The sequence below is a fragment of the Carassius gibelio genome, chromosome A9 (assembly GCF_023724105.1).
Source record: "Carassius gibelio isolate Cgi1373 ecotype wild population from Czech Republic chromosome A9, carGib1.2-hapl.c, whole genome shotgun sequence".
Lineage (NCBI taxonomy): Eukaryota > Metazoa > Chordata > Actinopteri > Cypriniformes > Cyprinidae > Carassius > Carassius gibelio.
In genome coordinates, this window is record NC_068379.1 from 3,495,472 (window position 1) to 3,513,865 (window position 18,394).

Below are 18,394 nucleotides of genomic sequence, written 5' to 3' on the forward strand. Positions count from 1 at the left end.
CTTAAACCCCGGCCCTTCTTGGGGCGCTTACCCTCCCCAGGCCATGAATACTGCTGTAATTGAAAGAGCTGGCTCAATATGGCTGAACTGATTCATTAGTGTCGGTGAGATCCTTGTCACAAGCTGTTTTAATTAGTGAAAAGAGCTTCCTCAGGGTCTCATCGACAGCTTTTACAGCTGTGGTGTGTGAATACGAAAGCAAGATACACAGGTAGGATACACATGCTATTTTTAATAGGCACTATGAAATACTGCTTGGTTATAGCGTGAAAGTTTGATATGCATTACAAAAGGTTTTGCCTGAGCTCTTATGCTCACACAGTACCTCAAAAAACCCATAACAATATGAGTTCTGTTCTTCTTGTCATGAAAAACATTAAAATATATATAGCAATGCAACTTCCGTGCTCTACTGTTTGAGCTACAGGAGGGCTAATGATAAGATTGCTTTGAATTGTGCAAATCATGATGCAACTTCTGTACCACACATTACAACACAATTATATTTTTAGTTAAAAATAACATGGGTGTGTTCCTCACACAGTGACACGGCTTTAGAAGTTTTGGAAGATAGCTGAAAGATTGTAGAGACTACTTTATAGTGCTGTATTGTCCTCTTTGATTCTCTTCTTTAGTAATGGAACAGAGCAGCTTGGGCATTCTGCTAAATAACTCATTTTGTGTTTCACTGAATGACAGAATGACAGGAAATGACATAATTAGCATTTTTTGGTTCAACTGTCCCTTTTATGCATGCTAAATAAAATGACAAACAGGACATGGAAATATAGTATGTCTTATAGTATATCTGTGTGCTAAAATAAATAAATACATAAAAAAAAAACTAACTTGTGTTGAGTGGAAATGTTGGTCATACATTTTCTTAAGAAACAGACACATGATGGCCATTCACATGTGAATTGCTATGGATGACAGAAATACATTTATTGAATTTTCAGCTATTTTCAATCTGATACCTGGAGCAAACAGGTTCACGTGTGATTCTGACATTCACGAGTCAGAGTCCTGAGGGGGTTGTGAACCAATGTGCTACTGATAATATTGACCAGCAATGACCTTCTCTGCCTGATCATAGACTGTGTAGACTGTGTGTGCTCACGAATCCTCCCAAAATCATCTCTAACTGCAATACTGTAATGTAGTTGAACTTTAGTTTTGTACTTTAGACTTGAAATTTACCTCGAATGACACTCCTCTCTCCTAGCCTTTATTAGTCTGACAGAGGAGACCGGTTTCAATCCCTTCACTTAGCTTTGTCTCATCTCCAGAGCGAAGGTCTGACATTTCTCATAGCGGGCAGATGGAGGGGAACATCACTTCTTATTTCTCTGGGTCCTAACTCGCTGGCATAAACAGTACTCTTCTGTGACCTCTGTGGACTTAAGTGCACTGACTGGCAGAGACATGTCCGCTTGCTCATCGTCCTTTTGTCATATGTGATTTACTTACTAATTAAAAAATAAAATAAAAGGAGAAATTGTAACGATGCATGCAGTTCTTGCTCATAAACGTATCCGTTTACATACTCCTTGCAGATTCTGTAAGATGTTTAGAATTTTGCAGAGATAAAGTCGTAAATAGATTTTTTTTTTTTTATTAAGTTTTTAGTACAGCCCTGAAAAAAAATAAAATAAAAAAACTCTGTACATACAATACAAAATAATCACTAAATTTACAGAAATTATCACATTCAAAAGGACTTAAAATAACAAACATATATACAAACTGTTGAGCAGGAACATTTCTGCAAATTCTGTTATTATTCTGTCTTTTATTTGTGTGGAAGGGCCCTTCTCAAATTCATTGCTATCTAACTACTGTGTGAATTCTGGCTGGTGGGAGAAGATGGGGTTAAGGGTCTTTTGTCCCCTCAAGTGATGTATAATCTCTATTGCTCATCCATGAAAAGTGGCCTTCTCTGAGATCACATTCATGGGGGAATATGTCTGCCACCCCTGCTCTGAGTATTTTCCATCTCTTATGTTTTTCTTTTGTTTAGTAACTCTATAATTTGCCTAGACTTCCAGCCATCCTCAAAAAGGCAGAAAAATTAGATAAATAAATAATAATACATGTTCCATTAAATTACAAAAACTATACATGGAACTAGTTGTAAAATGTCTATTCTACCTAATTTCACTGAGTTCTATTTATTTTTATTAATTTTAAAGTCTCAATAAAAAGTGACATTTTCTTCTGTATTGTGACATACTGTATCTGAGTGTAGCAGATTATATATATATATATATATATATATATATATATATGTATAATTGTAGGGTGGGGACTTCTATCAATCGACTGGATATTGAGGTGTTGGGAGTTCCTTAAAAATGAATGCAAACTTGCAGTCGATTGTAAGAAAAGGGTGGGGTTTAAGTGGACTAAATCATTAGAGAAGTCTGTTGTTTCCACAAGAAGATCGAGTTAAAGGGTTAGTTCACCCATGAATGAAAATTCATCAATCTTCTCACCCTCGAAGCATCCTAGGCGTATGTGACTTTCTTCTTTCAGAATAATCCTATCGGCCTTATATTAAAAATTGTCCTTGCTCTTCCAAGCCTTTCAATGGGGTAAGTGGGTATTTGTTGTCAACAGTTCAAAAGACGTGAAAAAGTGTTATTCCTTGGAGGTGAAGATGCTGGATGTGGAGGTTCTGGGCTGGTGTGGTTACACGTGGTCTGCAGTTGCAAGGCTGGCTGGATGTACTGCCAAATTCTCTGAAATGCCTTTGGAGATGGCTTATGCTAGAGAAACGAACATTCATTTCACAGGCAACAGCAAGGTGAACTGTAAGGTGAACGGATTATCTCGGCGAAGGAGAAGTAGTCACTAACACAGATTTATACAGATTTGTGAACAATATTTAAGAGAAATAGGCCTTTTGTGTACATAGAAAAAGTCTTAGATCTTTGGGTTCAGCTCATGAAAAATTGGGGCAAAAACACAAGTGTTGCATTTATAATTTTGCTCAGTATTTGTCACACAGAGTTGCTCCCTATGCAAAGCATTCCAGATCAGTCACAGTCACAGCAAGACAACTAGGTTTTGAAATGCCAAGTTATTTTCTATATGCTTACAACGGAGTTATTTTTTCTCACTCATTTTATTTTGTTGCAGTCTCTCACACATTTCATGTTTCTGTCAGGTCAACTCTGTCGCCAGTGTCTCTAATCACAAAGTTAAGGGTGCAATCGGAGATCTTGGAAAATGCTAACATTAGCCTGATAGCACTGAAAGCGAACGTCCCACCCTCCCTGCAATTGCCGTCCAAAGCCACGCCCCCTGAACACTTTTATGCTCACAGCCCAGAATACCAGAGACAACATTACTACAATAGGCTACATCAGCGGTTCCCAATTCCAGTCCATGTTACGAAATGAAGGAAACCCCTGCTCAGGGAGTAGAGAGCAATGAACACGGTGTAGGGATCATATCAATTGGAACACAGTTCATTCTAGAATCTCGAGTTTCTTGGTCCTACGCTTTCCACAGAATATATAAATACAGATAAATACATTTAGACCACTTAACTTAATGATTGCTATCGGGATGTGAAGAGACTTTCAACCAGCAAAACAAAAAGATGTTTCTGAAAATAATCACCCATTGCACCTTTAATATATTAAAATCAAAAGCTGCATTAAATATTCCTACAGTCCATTCCTCAGTTAGTTTGTTCTTCTTTTTGCCATCATATCTCGATCCGTCACCCACCCTTCCATCTGTCTTTCCCCCATTCTGCTTCTTTTTCATTCCTTCTGCTCAAGGGGGCTGGGTGAACGCATCTGTTGTGAATGATAGCAGCGAGAAGACACATCCTTTCAAATATGTCCCCTCACCATAAGAATTATTTATCAACTTTTTTTTATTTAGTAATGTGGTTATAGTGATAGAACCGCTTCTATGCAAACAACCATCACCTTCACAAGTTGTTTTTAAACATACTGTGTATGGTCCATGAGAATGAGTTATTTATTCTGTGTAAATTATATAAATGTGGATTAGAGTTTTGTGGATTAATAGGAATTGTATTATTATTATTATATATATATATATTTTTTTTTACATTTAAGACCCCTCTAGTTACAACATTGTTGCAATATCCATGTATGTCATACGAGTTTTACTGAAAATGAGCAGATGCAGGAAGCGGAGGGTTAAATCTGTGACCTGGATACACATGACAGGCTTTATTTTGGTCTCTTTCTTTCCATTTCTCTTGATCTAACAGTTGTTTCTCTCTCTCTCTCTTTATAAAGTAGAGTTTATGTGTGGGTTTGTGTGGAGGTGTTTGGCAGATAGACAAAGATATGCACACATTCATGTATAGTCACTACACTCCAACACAGTGAACTGAATTCACCGGTCAACATGGTGGTGGAAATGCAATGTAATCAGTCTGACATGCTTTACACGATCTCGCAAACACACTGCAGACTTCGCAAGTTTGTAATTTCCATTGGTGGCCTTGTGCATGCATGAAGGTGTAAATCCAGAGCAGAAGGGATGAAGCTTGTCAGAAGTCATTTGTGGCCAGTTAAACACTATTGCTGAGCAGTTAAGCTGTCAGGATTTCGTCAACACTGAGAGTGAGCAACGGGAAACTACACAGGCGTTTCGTTCCTGCATTCTGTCTGTGGTGTTTAGTTAAATAGTTGGCTTATGTACAATATGTTTCAGACAGATTTAAATAACATTTATTTAGCATTTCATGAGGTATCGTACGTTTCTTCTTCATTTCCTGTTTCAACGCAACACAGCTCTGCCTTCAAGGTCTTATTGCTTATATCAGAAGCGTTGCACTGATGACCGATGCAGATGTCATTTATAAAGTTCTACACGGTTCATTTGATAATGCCTTCAACTACCAATTCTGTTAAAGTTGCATTTTGGACAGTTTGCAATTGGTTTACTTTAACACTGTTGCCGCAGGTTGTTTTCATGTCTGCAGGTTAAAACAATCCCAGTAAAGTGATATTTAACCCCTGGAATGCAAATTTGACCAGGGCAACCCCGCCAAAAAAAAAAAAAAAAAAAAAAAAAAATGTGTTGTCCCTGCACAATTTTAAACAGGGTCTCGGCAGCCACTCGCGTCAGTCGCTAGTGCTCCTCTTGAGTTCAGGGGAGTGAGGTTTACCTGCACAGCACCTACAGTACCTGCTGGCCAAGCTCATCAGCCAAGCTTTTCCCATTAAGATACATGGAAATTGTAACAGAGAATGTACATTTCTCCAGATCTCTGCACATCAATGATGCAAAGATGTTAGGAAAGAAAAATGTGTGTGATTGTGTATTCTGCATTTAGACAATTACTTATTTCTAATTAACAGCGTAATTGTCACCCTAAAAGCGAATCACAACGTGCTTTCATTGAAATATGTTAATATTAACATATCTCGCCGCACTGCAGTAACTTTCCTCAGCCTCTCTCTCCCTTAGCCCAAAATTAATCGCATTCCCGCTCTCCTTCCCAAAACCTACCTCCTCTTCTCATGATCACAATCTCCTCCATTCCTCCCAATCCGTCTCTCTCTGGCGCGTTTCGAAGGGTGTGCGCAGCGGTGGGCGTGGTTAAGGACGCGTCAATCAGCGGCGCTACAATAGCACGTGTGGCGGTCATGGTCATGAGCGGCTCGGTGGAGGCGACGCGACTGCAGGCTGCTGATAGGAGAGAGAGAGCGAGCGGTTACCGTCACCTTATCCATCCACCTCTCCTCCTTCACTACATCCACAACCGCCTCTGCAACCTGATCGCCCTTTAATAATGCACGGGGAGGTGAAGCGAATATCAGCGGCCGGGCTTTGAATGATGTATCACACCGGTTACTACAGCACCGCACCGGAGAGCCCGATCCTGTAGCTGTCACCCGCGGAGAAAATGTCACACCATCATTTCATCAAATGCTGTGAGTAACGAGCCGCGAGAGAGGCGTCTTTCCTTACATGCATCTGCCCCGTGATGTCATCTCGTCAATGATGTCATTTGTCAATGATGTCATTTTGACCGTTTGCTAGAGAGTGATTGAGAGGCAGGAGGAATTGTGTGTGGTGTAGGGTGTGTGTCTGCATGCAGAACATTAATCAAAATTCGAGGGTGCTTAATGCACGTGGATGTGTTTGACATACCTAATGTACCCTGTGCAGTGAGACCGGATGATGGACCGTCATGTTGATGTGTTGGCTTTGGTGACTTGTGCATGTGTGTATGTGTGAAGTTGCAGCAGGATGCGGCAGCAGTGTAAAAGTTGAGCGGTGGCTGCTGGATCTGGTGTTGCAGGTGTGTAGGAACCTCCCGAGGGAGTCTGCCTGCTTTCAGACAGACAGCCGGTGGGTGACCGTCTGACAGCCTCTGCAGGATCCCTCTCTAGTGTGTATAGCTTTGTATTTTTGGTGGGTGTGTGGTCGTGAACACACCTCTACAAGAGAAAGTGTCAGGTAGGATAATGGAGAGAAGGAAGGGAGTGCTTTAGACAGAAATGGATGTAGCAGTGGTGGCTGGGAGGATGGAGATGTTGATGTGGGAGAAGGTGGTAATCAGGAAACATTTGTGTTGCCAGCTGCAGATGAAAGGCAGTTGTTAAACTTGTCCCTTTGCCACCCCTCTCTTTTCATCTTTATTCAGATAGTCTAATTCTCCTTCATCTAATGCTTTTTTTTTTCTCTCTGTATGTTTTGCTCATTTCTGAACACACACCCACACACCCCTCTGTTGCTTTTAGTAGATTATATTATGCTTTTGCTCTCTTTAATGATTTTTTGTTTTGTTTGTTTGTGGCACTCTCCATGGAAAAATATATTTTGCATAACCTACACTACAGAAAATGTTGCTGTCATCTTCAGGAGGTCAAATAAATATTTATAAGCTATTTTATTTTCAGTTCATTTTAAGTTAGGTTTGCAACTTTAATTTGTCTGGTATTTGTTTGCAGCTATTAATAAACGTATACCCCCCCCCCCCCCCCAAACACACACACATACAGTATACACACAGTTGCAATCGAAACTATTCAACCCCTCAGAGACTGCAGAAATTTACAAATACAAGCTTTTCTGAAGAGCCAGGATTTTATAAAAACTGCATCTATAACAGTTCACTGGCATATTAAAAGTGATAATATCAATACATAATGTTATATTTTTGAGATTAAGGATTTTTTAATAAAACCGCTGTCATATTTATTCAACCCCAATTCAGCATTTATTTTTTATTCTTTTTTTTTTTTTTTTGTATAGTGGGGAACAAAATTATCTCAAAACACAGTTAAGACTTTAGAAACTCTATTAAAAACATATCCCATAAACTTAGCCCATGCATGTGCGAGAAATAGTTTTATTACAACAGCTGGCAGCCTTATTCCTTAGCTTAAAATGTTTTGTACCAGAAAACCTTTGAAGGTGTTGAAGAGAAAGAACATTATCATAATACATTTGATCAAAACAACTGAGACCTGTAAGATGACCCGATGAAAAACATTTAAATGCATAGTATAAGAACACTAGACAAGTCGGCCTTTGACCTTTGTTGTTGGGGCATCTTGCCAAATTCCACTCTTGACCAAGAATAACATAAAAGGTTGACTTGAATATGGTCAAATTTATTAGAAAAGACTTGTGGAGTTCTGGAACAATGTTTTATGGACCGATGTGATCAAACTGGAACTTTTGGACCCACGGATCTGGTGCAAAACAGGCAAAGCTTATAAACAGAAGAACACCATCTCCATTGTCAAACCTGGAGCTGGACCAGTCCTGTTATGGACCATAAAATTATGTCTACATGAAAAACCTCAAGGATTCTTTGAAGTATCAGGCCATTTTGGCAAGAATTGTAAAGCCTTTGATGCAAATATGGAAGCTGGTGATCAATAGACTTTGCAGCACAGGCATCCCAAAGTATACTGCACAGCTCAATCTACTTCTGATTGGTTCAGGGATCAGTCATAGAATGTACTTGAGTGTCCTGTTTAGTCGCCAGATTTACTCCCATTTAAAATATTTGGTTGAATTTGAAGAAAGCAGTGGCAATGTGAAAACCAAAGATTCTCAGTGATCTGAAAGCTTTTTTCCAGCGAGGAATGAGCCAGGACTTCAGTAGAGAGATGACAGAAGCTTCTAAGCACTTACAGGCTGTGTTTATTCATGTTTCTAAAGAATTAAAGATTCTGGACAAAAATGTATTTTTGGGGGTCGAATAATTTTGAATATGAATGTTTAGAGCCAAGTATAATTCTTCATCAATGTCACATTCTCAGAATCACTCCAAATGTGTATTAAGAAACTTTCTCTAATAGTTCACTGATGCCTTTGTTGGATTGTTTTCATAAATGTAAAATGTTTTTTTTTTTGTGTGTGTGTGTGTGTGTGTGTGTATGTTGTGTGTGTGTATGTATATATATATATATATATATATATATATATATATATATATATATATATATATATATATATATATATACTGTATTAAAGATTCTAGTAATATGTAAAAATCGGTAAGCTGAACTATCGAGTGGTGGTTTATTGCTGAAGAACTTTACTATAGATGGTTTATAACTTGTTCAGTTACCCACATTTCATTAACACATGAAATCCTTTACTCCTCTTTCCTGTGTGTTTGAGCGGACAGAGACTCACCGGTGGCCAGTGCCAGAGGCAAACCGTGAGAGAATGCGCAAGGTCGCACACTCGGGTGCAAAGATAGCAGAGCATTGTGTGTGTGTTGCTGTAGAGCGTGTTTACGTGTGTGACTAGTGCACTTCTCAGATCCCCCTCAAGGTTTGAGATGTAGTACAGGAGACAAGTGCGTGCTTAAAGAAACCTTTAACATTTGGATTTGTCTGATCCAATCAGTCTTGTGAGAGGAAGTTGCATCCTCTGTGTATTCACAAACTTGAGTATGCTTATGTTTGAAAGACAAGAGAGTGTGAGTGCTCTCAGTCTAATTTATGCTTCCCTGTTCCCCTGCCTCTTATATTAACAGAAGCTTGTACAATACTTCTGTGTAAATCAATACCTGATTGCCTGGAAGCGGAGACACAGAATCAACCAAGAAAAAGCCTCCCCCATCTCCCTCTCTATCTTTCAGCAGAGGTCTACATCTGTAACAGATTTCGAAGGCTTTGTTTGCTTTAATGTATTCCTCTATTAAACCGTAATGGACTCTCTCAGTGTAGGTTGTAAAGAAGACCATGAGAAACCGACAGCAATGAATGAGGTCAAGATGAAACCGCTGGAAATGTTGGTGAATGGTTGAATAATAAACGGGTGGATTTTACTGTAAAGTGGATGTAAAAAGGGAAAATGTTGATGGCTTTATTAGATAGAGACAGAGTTGAAAGGAAAGACTGCGGTCGAGAAAATCTGAAGAAAGCGATGAAATGGACACAGGGTAGAGAGAAATACAGGAGTTCATTCCAGCTTCACTCGGTCTAATGTTGGGCCTAGTAGTAAAGCAGCATCTCATTTCTGCCCTTTGGCATATGCAACTGTTCTTAATGTCCAAAGCCAAACTGTTTTCTGTTCCTCACCACTGGAAATGTAAATGACTCATTATGCAGATACACATTCATACAGTAATTCTTGTTTTGACTTGTGGTTTTTGCACTACTTTTAACTATATAATGTTATACTATTTTATATGATTTTTTTATGTTGAAGGAATAGTTCACAATTTCAGAAAATTTCCTTATTAACTCCCCTTTTATTCTTCCAAACACTTCTTTATTTTGTATAAACGGATATTTTGAACAGATGTTTTTAAAATCCAAATTCTGTGCCTAATTTAAAATGAGTTAAAAAAAAATTAAAAAAAATTCTTGACTCTTATCATTTAAAATTTGTTTAAAATGCATAAATTTTATATTAGTTTTTTATTTTATACTTATTTTTAATTAATGTTTAAAATCAGGTAAAAATGTAAACATTTGAAATGATTTATTTGGTCATATTTATTATTTAAAAACTGTTAATATATATATATATATATATATATATATATATATATATATATATATATATATATATATATAATTTTTTTTATTATTATTTTACATGTTTTAAATTATTAAAATATTCAGAAATATTTTGTACTCCAGAAACCCCCCCCCCCCCCCATCAAATATCAGGGTTAGTTTTTGTCATAATACCTGTAATTTACTATACAATCATAAACAAATTAGATGAAAAATAATTGCACACATGGTAAAACATTTGTTTTGTTTGGAACTATCAGTCCAATTCTTGGCGATCCTACCATCACAAGTCATATTTGCAGTTTTGTCAGCCTAATTTTCGTTTGCCAGCTCGTTTCACCTACAGTACAGCTGACAAATAAACATGCACACATAATGACAAAATGCCACCTTTGGACGAACTGTTCCTTTAACTCTGCCTTTAACCTTGTAGAGCCACAGACAGAGCATTTTACCACACTTTTTCAGTGTATGCAACATGCAACATGTTTTGCTCATATCTCTGCCATCGCAACATAATTCATAATGCTTCCATGTCTTGACCTACATTCAAATGCTTGCTTCTTACCAGTAGCCATTGGTGTTCAATTCAGACGCTTTCATTTATTTCTAAATTTTACTATCCTACTATGCGAGACTATCATCAGCCCCTAATCTCCCTTCACAAATGGAATTGCGAGCCATTACCAATGCCAGGCAGAATGCAGCTGGTGAATATTCCTCTGCACGCTTTTAATCCACATGATCTTCACTCTTGGCTGAGTTTGGATCATGCTTGTTTCATTCCGTGACTAAGAATTGGGAGTCTCTCAGAAATATAGCTTCATATGAGCTCTGAACCTGCATCATTCAGTCCTGTGATGCTACTGTATTTTCTGCCATGCTACTGTCCCACATATCTGTGGTTTACTGATAGCAGGCTGAGGGTGAGATGAAAGCTCATGGCTAATTCCCTTTGCACTGACTTCAGTTTATGGTTGAGTCTTGTGAATTGTGTTGAATGTTTTCCACATCTATGTTGAGTGGAGCTGTGGGATTCCCTACTGCTCTTTCGTGTGTCTGACATTGCTGTGCATTTGAAGGGCAAATGTTCACGGCACTGCGTTTAATTCTGTAAGTTTGGAAGTACAGCAATTATAGCACTTACTTGAGAAGCTGTGGGTCTTAAAGGTGTGTATTTATGTGTAGGTTAAAAGATGAAGAGAAATTTTTTTTTTTCTCAATCCTCCTGATGCTTCATGTTAAGAATTGAATATGGAGTAGAGCGTTAGCCCCTATCTTTTGTTGGGTATAACCAAATAAATGCACAATTATAGATGTTGTCAGCTGTCTTAGGTGAGATGCCAGGAGTGTGAAGACCTTATGTGGTTCCTCGGAGGTTTACTTCATATCTCTTCTACAGTAGCATTCCCGGGGAGAGACAAAGGAGAGAAGCTATGGAACTGATTTTAGGGTAATTGGATTGTTTAAAACCAAAGGATTATTTAACAGAGGTACCGGAGCTTATTTAAAAATGTCTTTAATCTTCACAGTCCTATCAGAGAGTCAGCACAGAGGGAGAGAGAGGACGTCTTCCTCAGTGAAGGCAGCATCAGAATGTAGAACTGAGCAAGATTGGACGGATGAATAATTCTCCTTCTGCGTCCTGTTCTTTTGCAGATCTTATCGAGAGATGTTGAAATGAGCATGAAGAAGTTTAATTTCTAGAAAGTGTAGAAAAGTTTTGTAATAATGTGAAGTTTTGCTATTTCAAATAAATGCTGTTTTTCTATCCCTTTGAGAATCCTTAAATAAATCACATCTTGACTCAACAAAATAAAGCAGCATACTTTTTTCAACCTTGATTTAATAAGTTTTTTTTTTTTTTTTAAGCACCAAATCAGCATATTACAATAATTTCTAAAGTAACATGACAGTGAAGGCTGGAGTAATGATGTTGAAATAATAAAATGGAAATAAATTGCATTTTAAAATATATTAACATAGAAAAAAAAAAAGTTTAAATTATTTCACAATATGAAAGTTTTAGAGTAGATTACAGTTTTAATTTTTAAAAAATCAGTATATAATATATAATACATGGACATTAATTATTATTGTTGCTGGTGGTGTTTATTACTTATTTTTTTAAATGGATGAGTTGTACCATATGCTGCAAAGAGAGCAGCCAAAAAGTGTATTTTGTGTCTCCAAATAGTTTTTTATTTATTTATTTTTATTCCTGAAACCATTTGTTGTATTTCTATCTTTTAGTCACTTTATTATTAATCTAAAACATGGAAGACACGATGATGTATGCAATTAGGAGGTATTTAACTATTAATCCGATATAATTTTGGCTCCTCCTACTTTGGCATGTTCTTGTTTCCCTTAAGTCAGATTTGTTTTGGGATCAACAGTTTCGGTCTTCCTCTCTCTTTTTCCGTTTTTGTCTTTTGTCCTGAGGCTGTTTTTAACTTATAAATTGCCTTTCTCTAGTTCATGCGTCCCATATGCCTCTGTTTAACATCCAACCCCTCCCCTCACATGTGCCCCTCAGTGTAATACACAGTAAAGCAACTATATGCAAATTGCCTTGCTGAATGTTGGCAAATATGTGTTGTTCAGTGTCCGTTTGTAACAGGTGTGATGCTGTAAGCACATAGTCATCTCTCACGGAGCAGATTGAAAGCACCAGACATGCTCTTTCTCTCCTCTGCTGGTGTCTGATTATCATAACTTCGAGCAGAGAGTACATCGCCTCTCAAACCCCCCCAAAAAACTTTTCTTTATCAGTACTTGTCTTGATTTCCAGTAAAACTCCTAAACATCCGTAAAGCAAGATGTGTTTACTTCAACGGTATTTATGTTACAAATATAGGCTTGACTTACCTTCATAACCATCTCAGAGGGCTGTTTTCCCCTCAAGGTATTCTGACATCTGATGTGGAAATATAATATATCTGACTTCGAAATTAATAGAAGTTTTAGCTGTGTGCCTTTTTTTTTTTTTTTTTTTGCTTTTGGGTCTTGGAAAAAGATTACAGTCATTGTCTTTGACGTTTAAGTGTGTTAATGCATTTTCTTCACTATTGACCTGGAGATCCAGCAGTCGTGTTATATTTTTATGGTTTAGGAGTCAAATTAGGTTACTGAAACACTACTTTCACTCACAGCTCTAAAAGGTCCCCATAGTCTATTACACCAAATTGCCTTTTGAAATGTCATGTGCCTGACCTCTGATGTCCTTAAGGACAAGGGCTTTGAGAGAAGCAGTTTGTACTGGTTGTGGAATGGGCATTTTGTCTAACAGAATTTTAATTTCCATTGTTCACATCACATTCCATGTACCATCTGTCTCTAGAATTGAATAGAGTTCTGCTTTTTGAGGCTGTGTTTTCCAACCTTCTTCCTGGAGGCACACCAACAGCACACATTTTATCTGACCTCTACTAACAAACTCACGAGTTTAACCAGGTGTGTTTGATTAGGAGGTTCGGTTGCACTTTATTTTACAGTACGTGTACGTACTTATAGTGTACTTACAGTGTATTTATCTAAGAAAGTTCTGGTAACACAAGGTAACTACATGGGCTAGGTTCAGAGTTAGTACCTAGTTATTACATAGTTATTGTAATTACTATAATAAGTACATAGTATGTACATGAGGAACAGGACTGTAAAATAAAGTGCTACCATGGAGGTTCTGTTGTTATGCCTCCATGAACAAGGTTGGAAAAAGTTCTATTCCATTGATTTTTGGCCTTATGTGTCAGTTCTATTAGTAGAAAAGATTAGAACACATAATTTGTTATCATAAATTCTGTTAAACGAATGTGTGGGACAGGATATAATATATATTGCTGCCTTCATCAGATAATGATTCTGGGAATTGATGACAAAGAGGTTCTGTTGAACCAATAAATGGAACAGAAAACAAAAATAGAAATGCTATTTCATGCATACTGAGTTTTTTACACTATTAAAGAGTTAAAAAAAATAAGTTTTACGTTTGAAGGAGTATTTCTGTTCCAAAAATACTCCTTCTGGTTTGTCACAAGTTTCGCAAAGTTTTTTTCGAGTATGGCTCTGTGTGACGTTAGATGGAGCGGAATTTCCTTATAAGGGTCCTGAGGCACTTCTGCCGGAAGAGCGCGCTCCCGTATAGCAGAGCACTGAGAGCACAACAGACTTCACTGATCAGAGCGAGAGCGTCGCCAAATGTCACAAAAGGAGTGTGTTTTTGGTTGCCAGGGCAAGACAACCCTGCACAGATTACCAAAAAAAACAGCATTAAGGGACCAGTGGATGGAGTTTATTTTTACAGAGCATCAACGGAGTTGTGCAAGTGTTTGTGTTTGTTCCTTGCATTTCGAAGATGCTTGTTTTACAAACAAGGCCCAGTTTGACGCCGGATTTGCGTATCGTTTATTTCTTAAGGATAATGCAGTCCCAATGAAAAAGGGTCACGATCGTGTGTTGGAACCGCAGGCGGTGAGTAAAACTGCTTCAAATATCTCTGCCTCCTTGTTAGTTCGTCCCCTCCCATGCCGGAGAGCCGGGTTCGAGCCCCGCTCGGAGCGAGTCGTTGCTGCTGCTGCTCTCGTTCAGTTTCAGCCTCGGGATCTGATTCTGGATCATAAATAAACGGCTGAATCTGACTGTTAGCCATGGTTTGTTTTGGATGATGGTTTTTTTTTCCTCACGGTAATGTCACAGCTTCCAGACACACTCAACGCAAAAGCCTACTGGCGCTCGTGATTCTTTAGCTCCGCCCACACGTCACGCCTCCAGTCGGTCGTGTTTTTCCGGGAAAAATCGGTACAGACTATCTTTCTTTTATGAATATAAAAAAACTAAAGACTTTTTGGAGTTATGAAGGATGCAGTACTACTCTATAGGTACTCAAGATTAACAGGAGATTGAGTGAAAACTAGCATTTCACCCCCCCTTTAACAATTGGTTGCGTCAACGGCATTTCTTTTATAAATAACTAGTTAAGTTGTCCAAAGTAATTTAATGATACCATTCACAGCGTTATTCAAATGGACCTTTTCACTGACTGAAGGATCAGTCCTGCCAAGGAAGTATCCTTGACATTGAGAAACACCTCCTGTATGTCTGCCATGCTGCCTCCTTTTATACTGTTAATCTCCTATTTCCTGTCATATGATCAGTCACACGTCAGGCAGACCCAGACTCATTTAAAGACATACACATGTTAAAATGGTTAAGAGGACTAAAATGGCTAAGACAACATGAAAACCTATTAAAACTCAAATATACTTACAATCACGGCCGCATTAACAATAGGGCTAGGCGGGGCTAAAGGCCCAGGGCCCGAGCAAGGAGGGGGCCCGTGATTGGCTGTGGAGCAGATTGACTACTAGCCATCCGACTGCCAAAGCCTTATCATGCCCCACACAAATTAGCCCTGTTATTTAGTGGCACATTGCTGTATATTCCATGCATTATCATGTAATCATTACCATTAATATTATAGTGACTGTTCGCAAAGACCCGCCTCGTTTAGTTACTGTGTGACAAGCCAGGCCGCTCTCACGAGTCACGCACATCATGTTCTCACTCGCGCAGTGAAAAATACATCGTGGGGCAAAGACTAATGTTACATTGAGTGATTAGGTGCTGACATACAAGAGAGAGCTCAGAGCAGCTAACTTTTTTGGTTGCCAACCCTTCCGTATAATACAGAGTCGTCCCGTATTTGACACATTAAAGTCTTGTTCCATATTGAACTGAGACGAAACGCACTTTGTTCCATATTTTTGAGAATCAATTCAGTGCAAATCCATGACAGACAGAAACATATAACTTGGCTTCTAATATATGTCAGACTATGAAAGAAGACATTTGTTGGCTATGATAAGAAAAAAAACCCTGACGGTGGAGACCGGAAGGAAACAAAAGAGGAGCGACGACAGTGAAGGGCGAGAGAGGACTAGGCCTGGGCTTTATTTTGTGTTTGGTTTTTGTTTGTGCACGAGTTTTGTGTTTTTGATAAAGTCGTTATTTGAATATCTGCCGGTTCCCGCCTCCTCCTTCCCGATGATTATGAAGTTGTATGTTATTACAACGATAGTTCAAATGTTTCTTATTATAGTTATTTTAAATAGTTACAATATGTTTAATATTTTAATCAAATAAATGCAGCCTCGATAAGCATAAGTGACTTCTTTCAAAACATCGTACTGACAATAATATATTGAATGACAGTGGATAGAATAGAATAGATTCTTCTGTCCACATTCACAGAATAGAACAGATCCATTTCCATGATGATGGATTCAGTTGACTGTATAGAATTGATTATTTTGTCTTCATCAGAAGCCGTTTCTTGTATATAATAGAATATGATTGCTGGCATTGTGACTCTGGGAAGGGTGCTGTATTGTCAGTGGGGTTCAGGCTCTGTTTAACAGTCGTGAACATTATGACACTGTGTGTGTGTGTGTGTGTGTGTGTGTGTGTGTGTGTGTGTGGGAGAGAGAGAGAGAGAGAGAGAGAGAGTAGAAAGAGCTCCCTCTTTAATTTGTCTACAAAGGCAGACTTTCAAACTTTTATTTCCCTGGCTGAAGGGCTTCTGGTGACCTGAATTATCGGAGTAATTACAGATTTGCACTACGCCGTGTCTTAGAGGGAGAGAGAGAAACCGTTCTTCCTGCTGTCATTCCTGAAACACCGCCTCGAGGAAGGGGATTGATGTGCGTGTGATTGCTGTGATAGAAGCGGCCGCGTCTGCAAGGTCAAATAAACTTCTTGTAATTCATCCAAACTTTTTAGTTGGAGAGCTCACACACTCTCTCTCTCTCTCTCTCTCTCTCTCTCTCTTCTAACTTTATTTCTTATTCATCTCTCTCCGGGTGAGATGGGTGGTGAGTGACTTCATAATGCATGATGTGTGCGTCTGGCGCCGGCTCAGCTGCAGGCGGAGGATAGATCTGGGATGTATGAGAGAATGATTGAGCTGCTCTGATTGCAGCAAATGAACCTCGAGGAGAAGGGCAGCCAGCTTGACTCAAACATTTTAAACCTTTAATTATTAATCCGCGTACACATTTCATTTTAAATGTAAATGTGAATACATCCTCTCGTGTCTGCGAGGGATATGGCGGTGTGTCCAGCACATCTTAAAGTACATGAAATAAGAATCATGATCAAATAGTAAGGAACGATGAATTAACTATTGCTATTCCTATTTATTCTTCAGAAATGTTCAGCTTTTGCTGGCACTGCTGTAGATTTTATTTTAGCGTCATATTCAGAGCACGTTTCCTCTTTCCACACATATCCTCTCTCTACTATATAATAATAAAAGCTGAACTCAAAAGCAGAGATCTCATAACTGAAGAATTCATGAATGTGCATCAAAGTTGTTTTGTTGAAGTAGACCACGGTTGAAGCACTTTCTGTTCTCCTTATATTCAGCTTGTTTAGTGGCTGCTGCATCAATTTGTTTGCGGACATATAGTTCTGTGTTAATAATGGATTAAGTTTAATCATCCTGCAGTGTTTGTTATTCCGGATTTCCATAATTTACCCAATTGTTTAATTCTCTTGGAAGTTCATGCCGGTAATTGTTTAATAAATGCCCTTCAATGACCTACAGTATATGTGTCTCAGTGGGTGCAGTTTTCTCCTTTATTTACAGCCCCTTCCAGATCCTAGAGTGTTCAGTTCAGTTCAGTTCTTTACAGTGTGTGTACAGGGATGGCGTTGGCTTTGTTCCATGCAACTGCAGGAGAAATGCAGAGTCAGTCTCTAGTGCTGTGTGTGGAGCGAGTCTCCGCTCGCTCAAGGTTAAACAGACATGCTACTCAGCAGAGGATGCCAGATAAGATTTGAATGGACAGAGCTTTGAGAACTACACAGATCTATCTATCTGTCATCGGTCTTGTCCTGACTTTAGTGGTTAAGCAGAGGAGAGAAAGACTGCATGATGATTCATATGCTTACTGTCTTTGCTATATAGTAAACTAGAGTAGAATTAGTGCATCCTAAATATTGTGTGAAGAAAATAGTGTGACACCATGTGCTTTTTCAAAGCAGAATTAACCCAGTATTATAATTAAATTTGATGCCTTTTTAAGACAATAAGTTTAACAAAGCTGTCAGTTTGGATAAAGCATAGACTTTTTTGACAATATTATGTATCGGTAACATTTTAAGTTGCAGTAAAATCTGATGATAATAATAATCATAAATTGCTACTTTGAGCTTAAATCATGCAAAAAAGAAAAAAAAAAGTAATATTTCTTAGACCACATACATTACCATTCAAGAAGTCTATGCGTAACCAGGCTGCATTTCTTTAATTAAAAATACAGTAAAAAACAATACAATTTCTATTTTTCTATTAAAATGTAATTTATTCCTGTGATGGTAAAGCTGAAATTTGACCAGTT

General features: G+C 38.3%; 1 protein-coding gene across 1 annotated transcript in view; it reads left to right on the forward strand.

Moving 5' to 3' along the window:
- The first annotated feature begins 5,543 nt into the window (after positions 1 to 5,543).
- The window catches only part of LOC128020353 (unconventional myosin-XVI-like), a 124,548-nt gene continuing 111,697 nt past the window's right edge, over positions 5,544 to 18,394 (forward strand). The window contains exon 1 of the mRNA XM_052607183.1: positions 5,544 to 5,930. Within this exon, the coding sequence (XP_052463143.1) occupies positions 5,903 to 5,930 (28 nt within the window). The 5' untranslated portion in view covers positions 5,544 to 5,902. The remainder of the gene's footprint in view (positions 5,931 to 18,394) is intronic.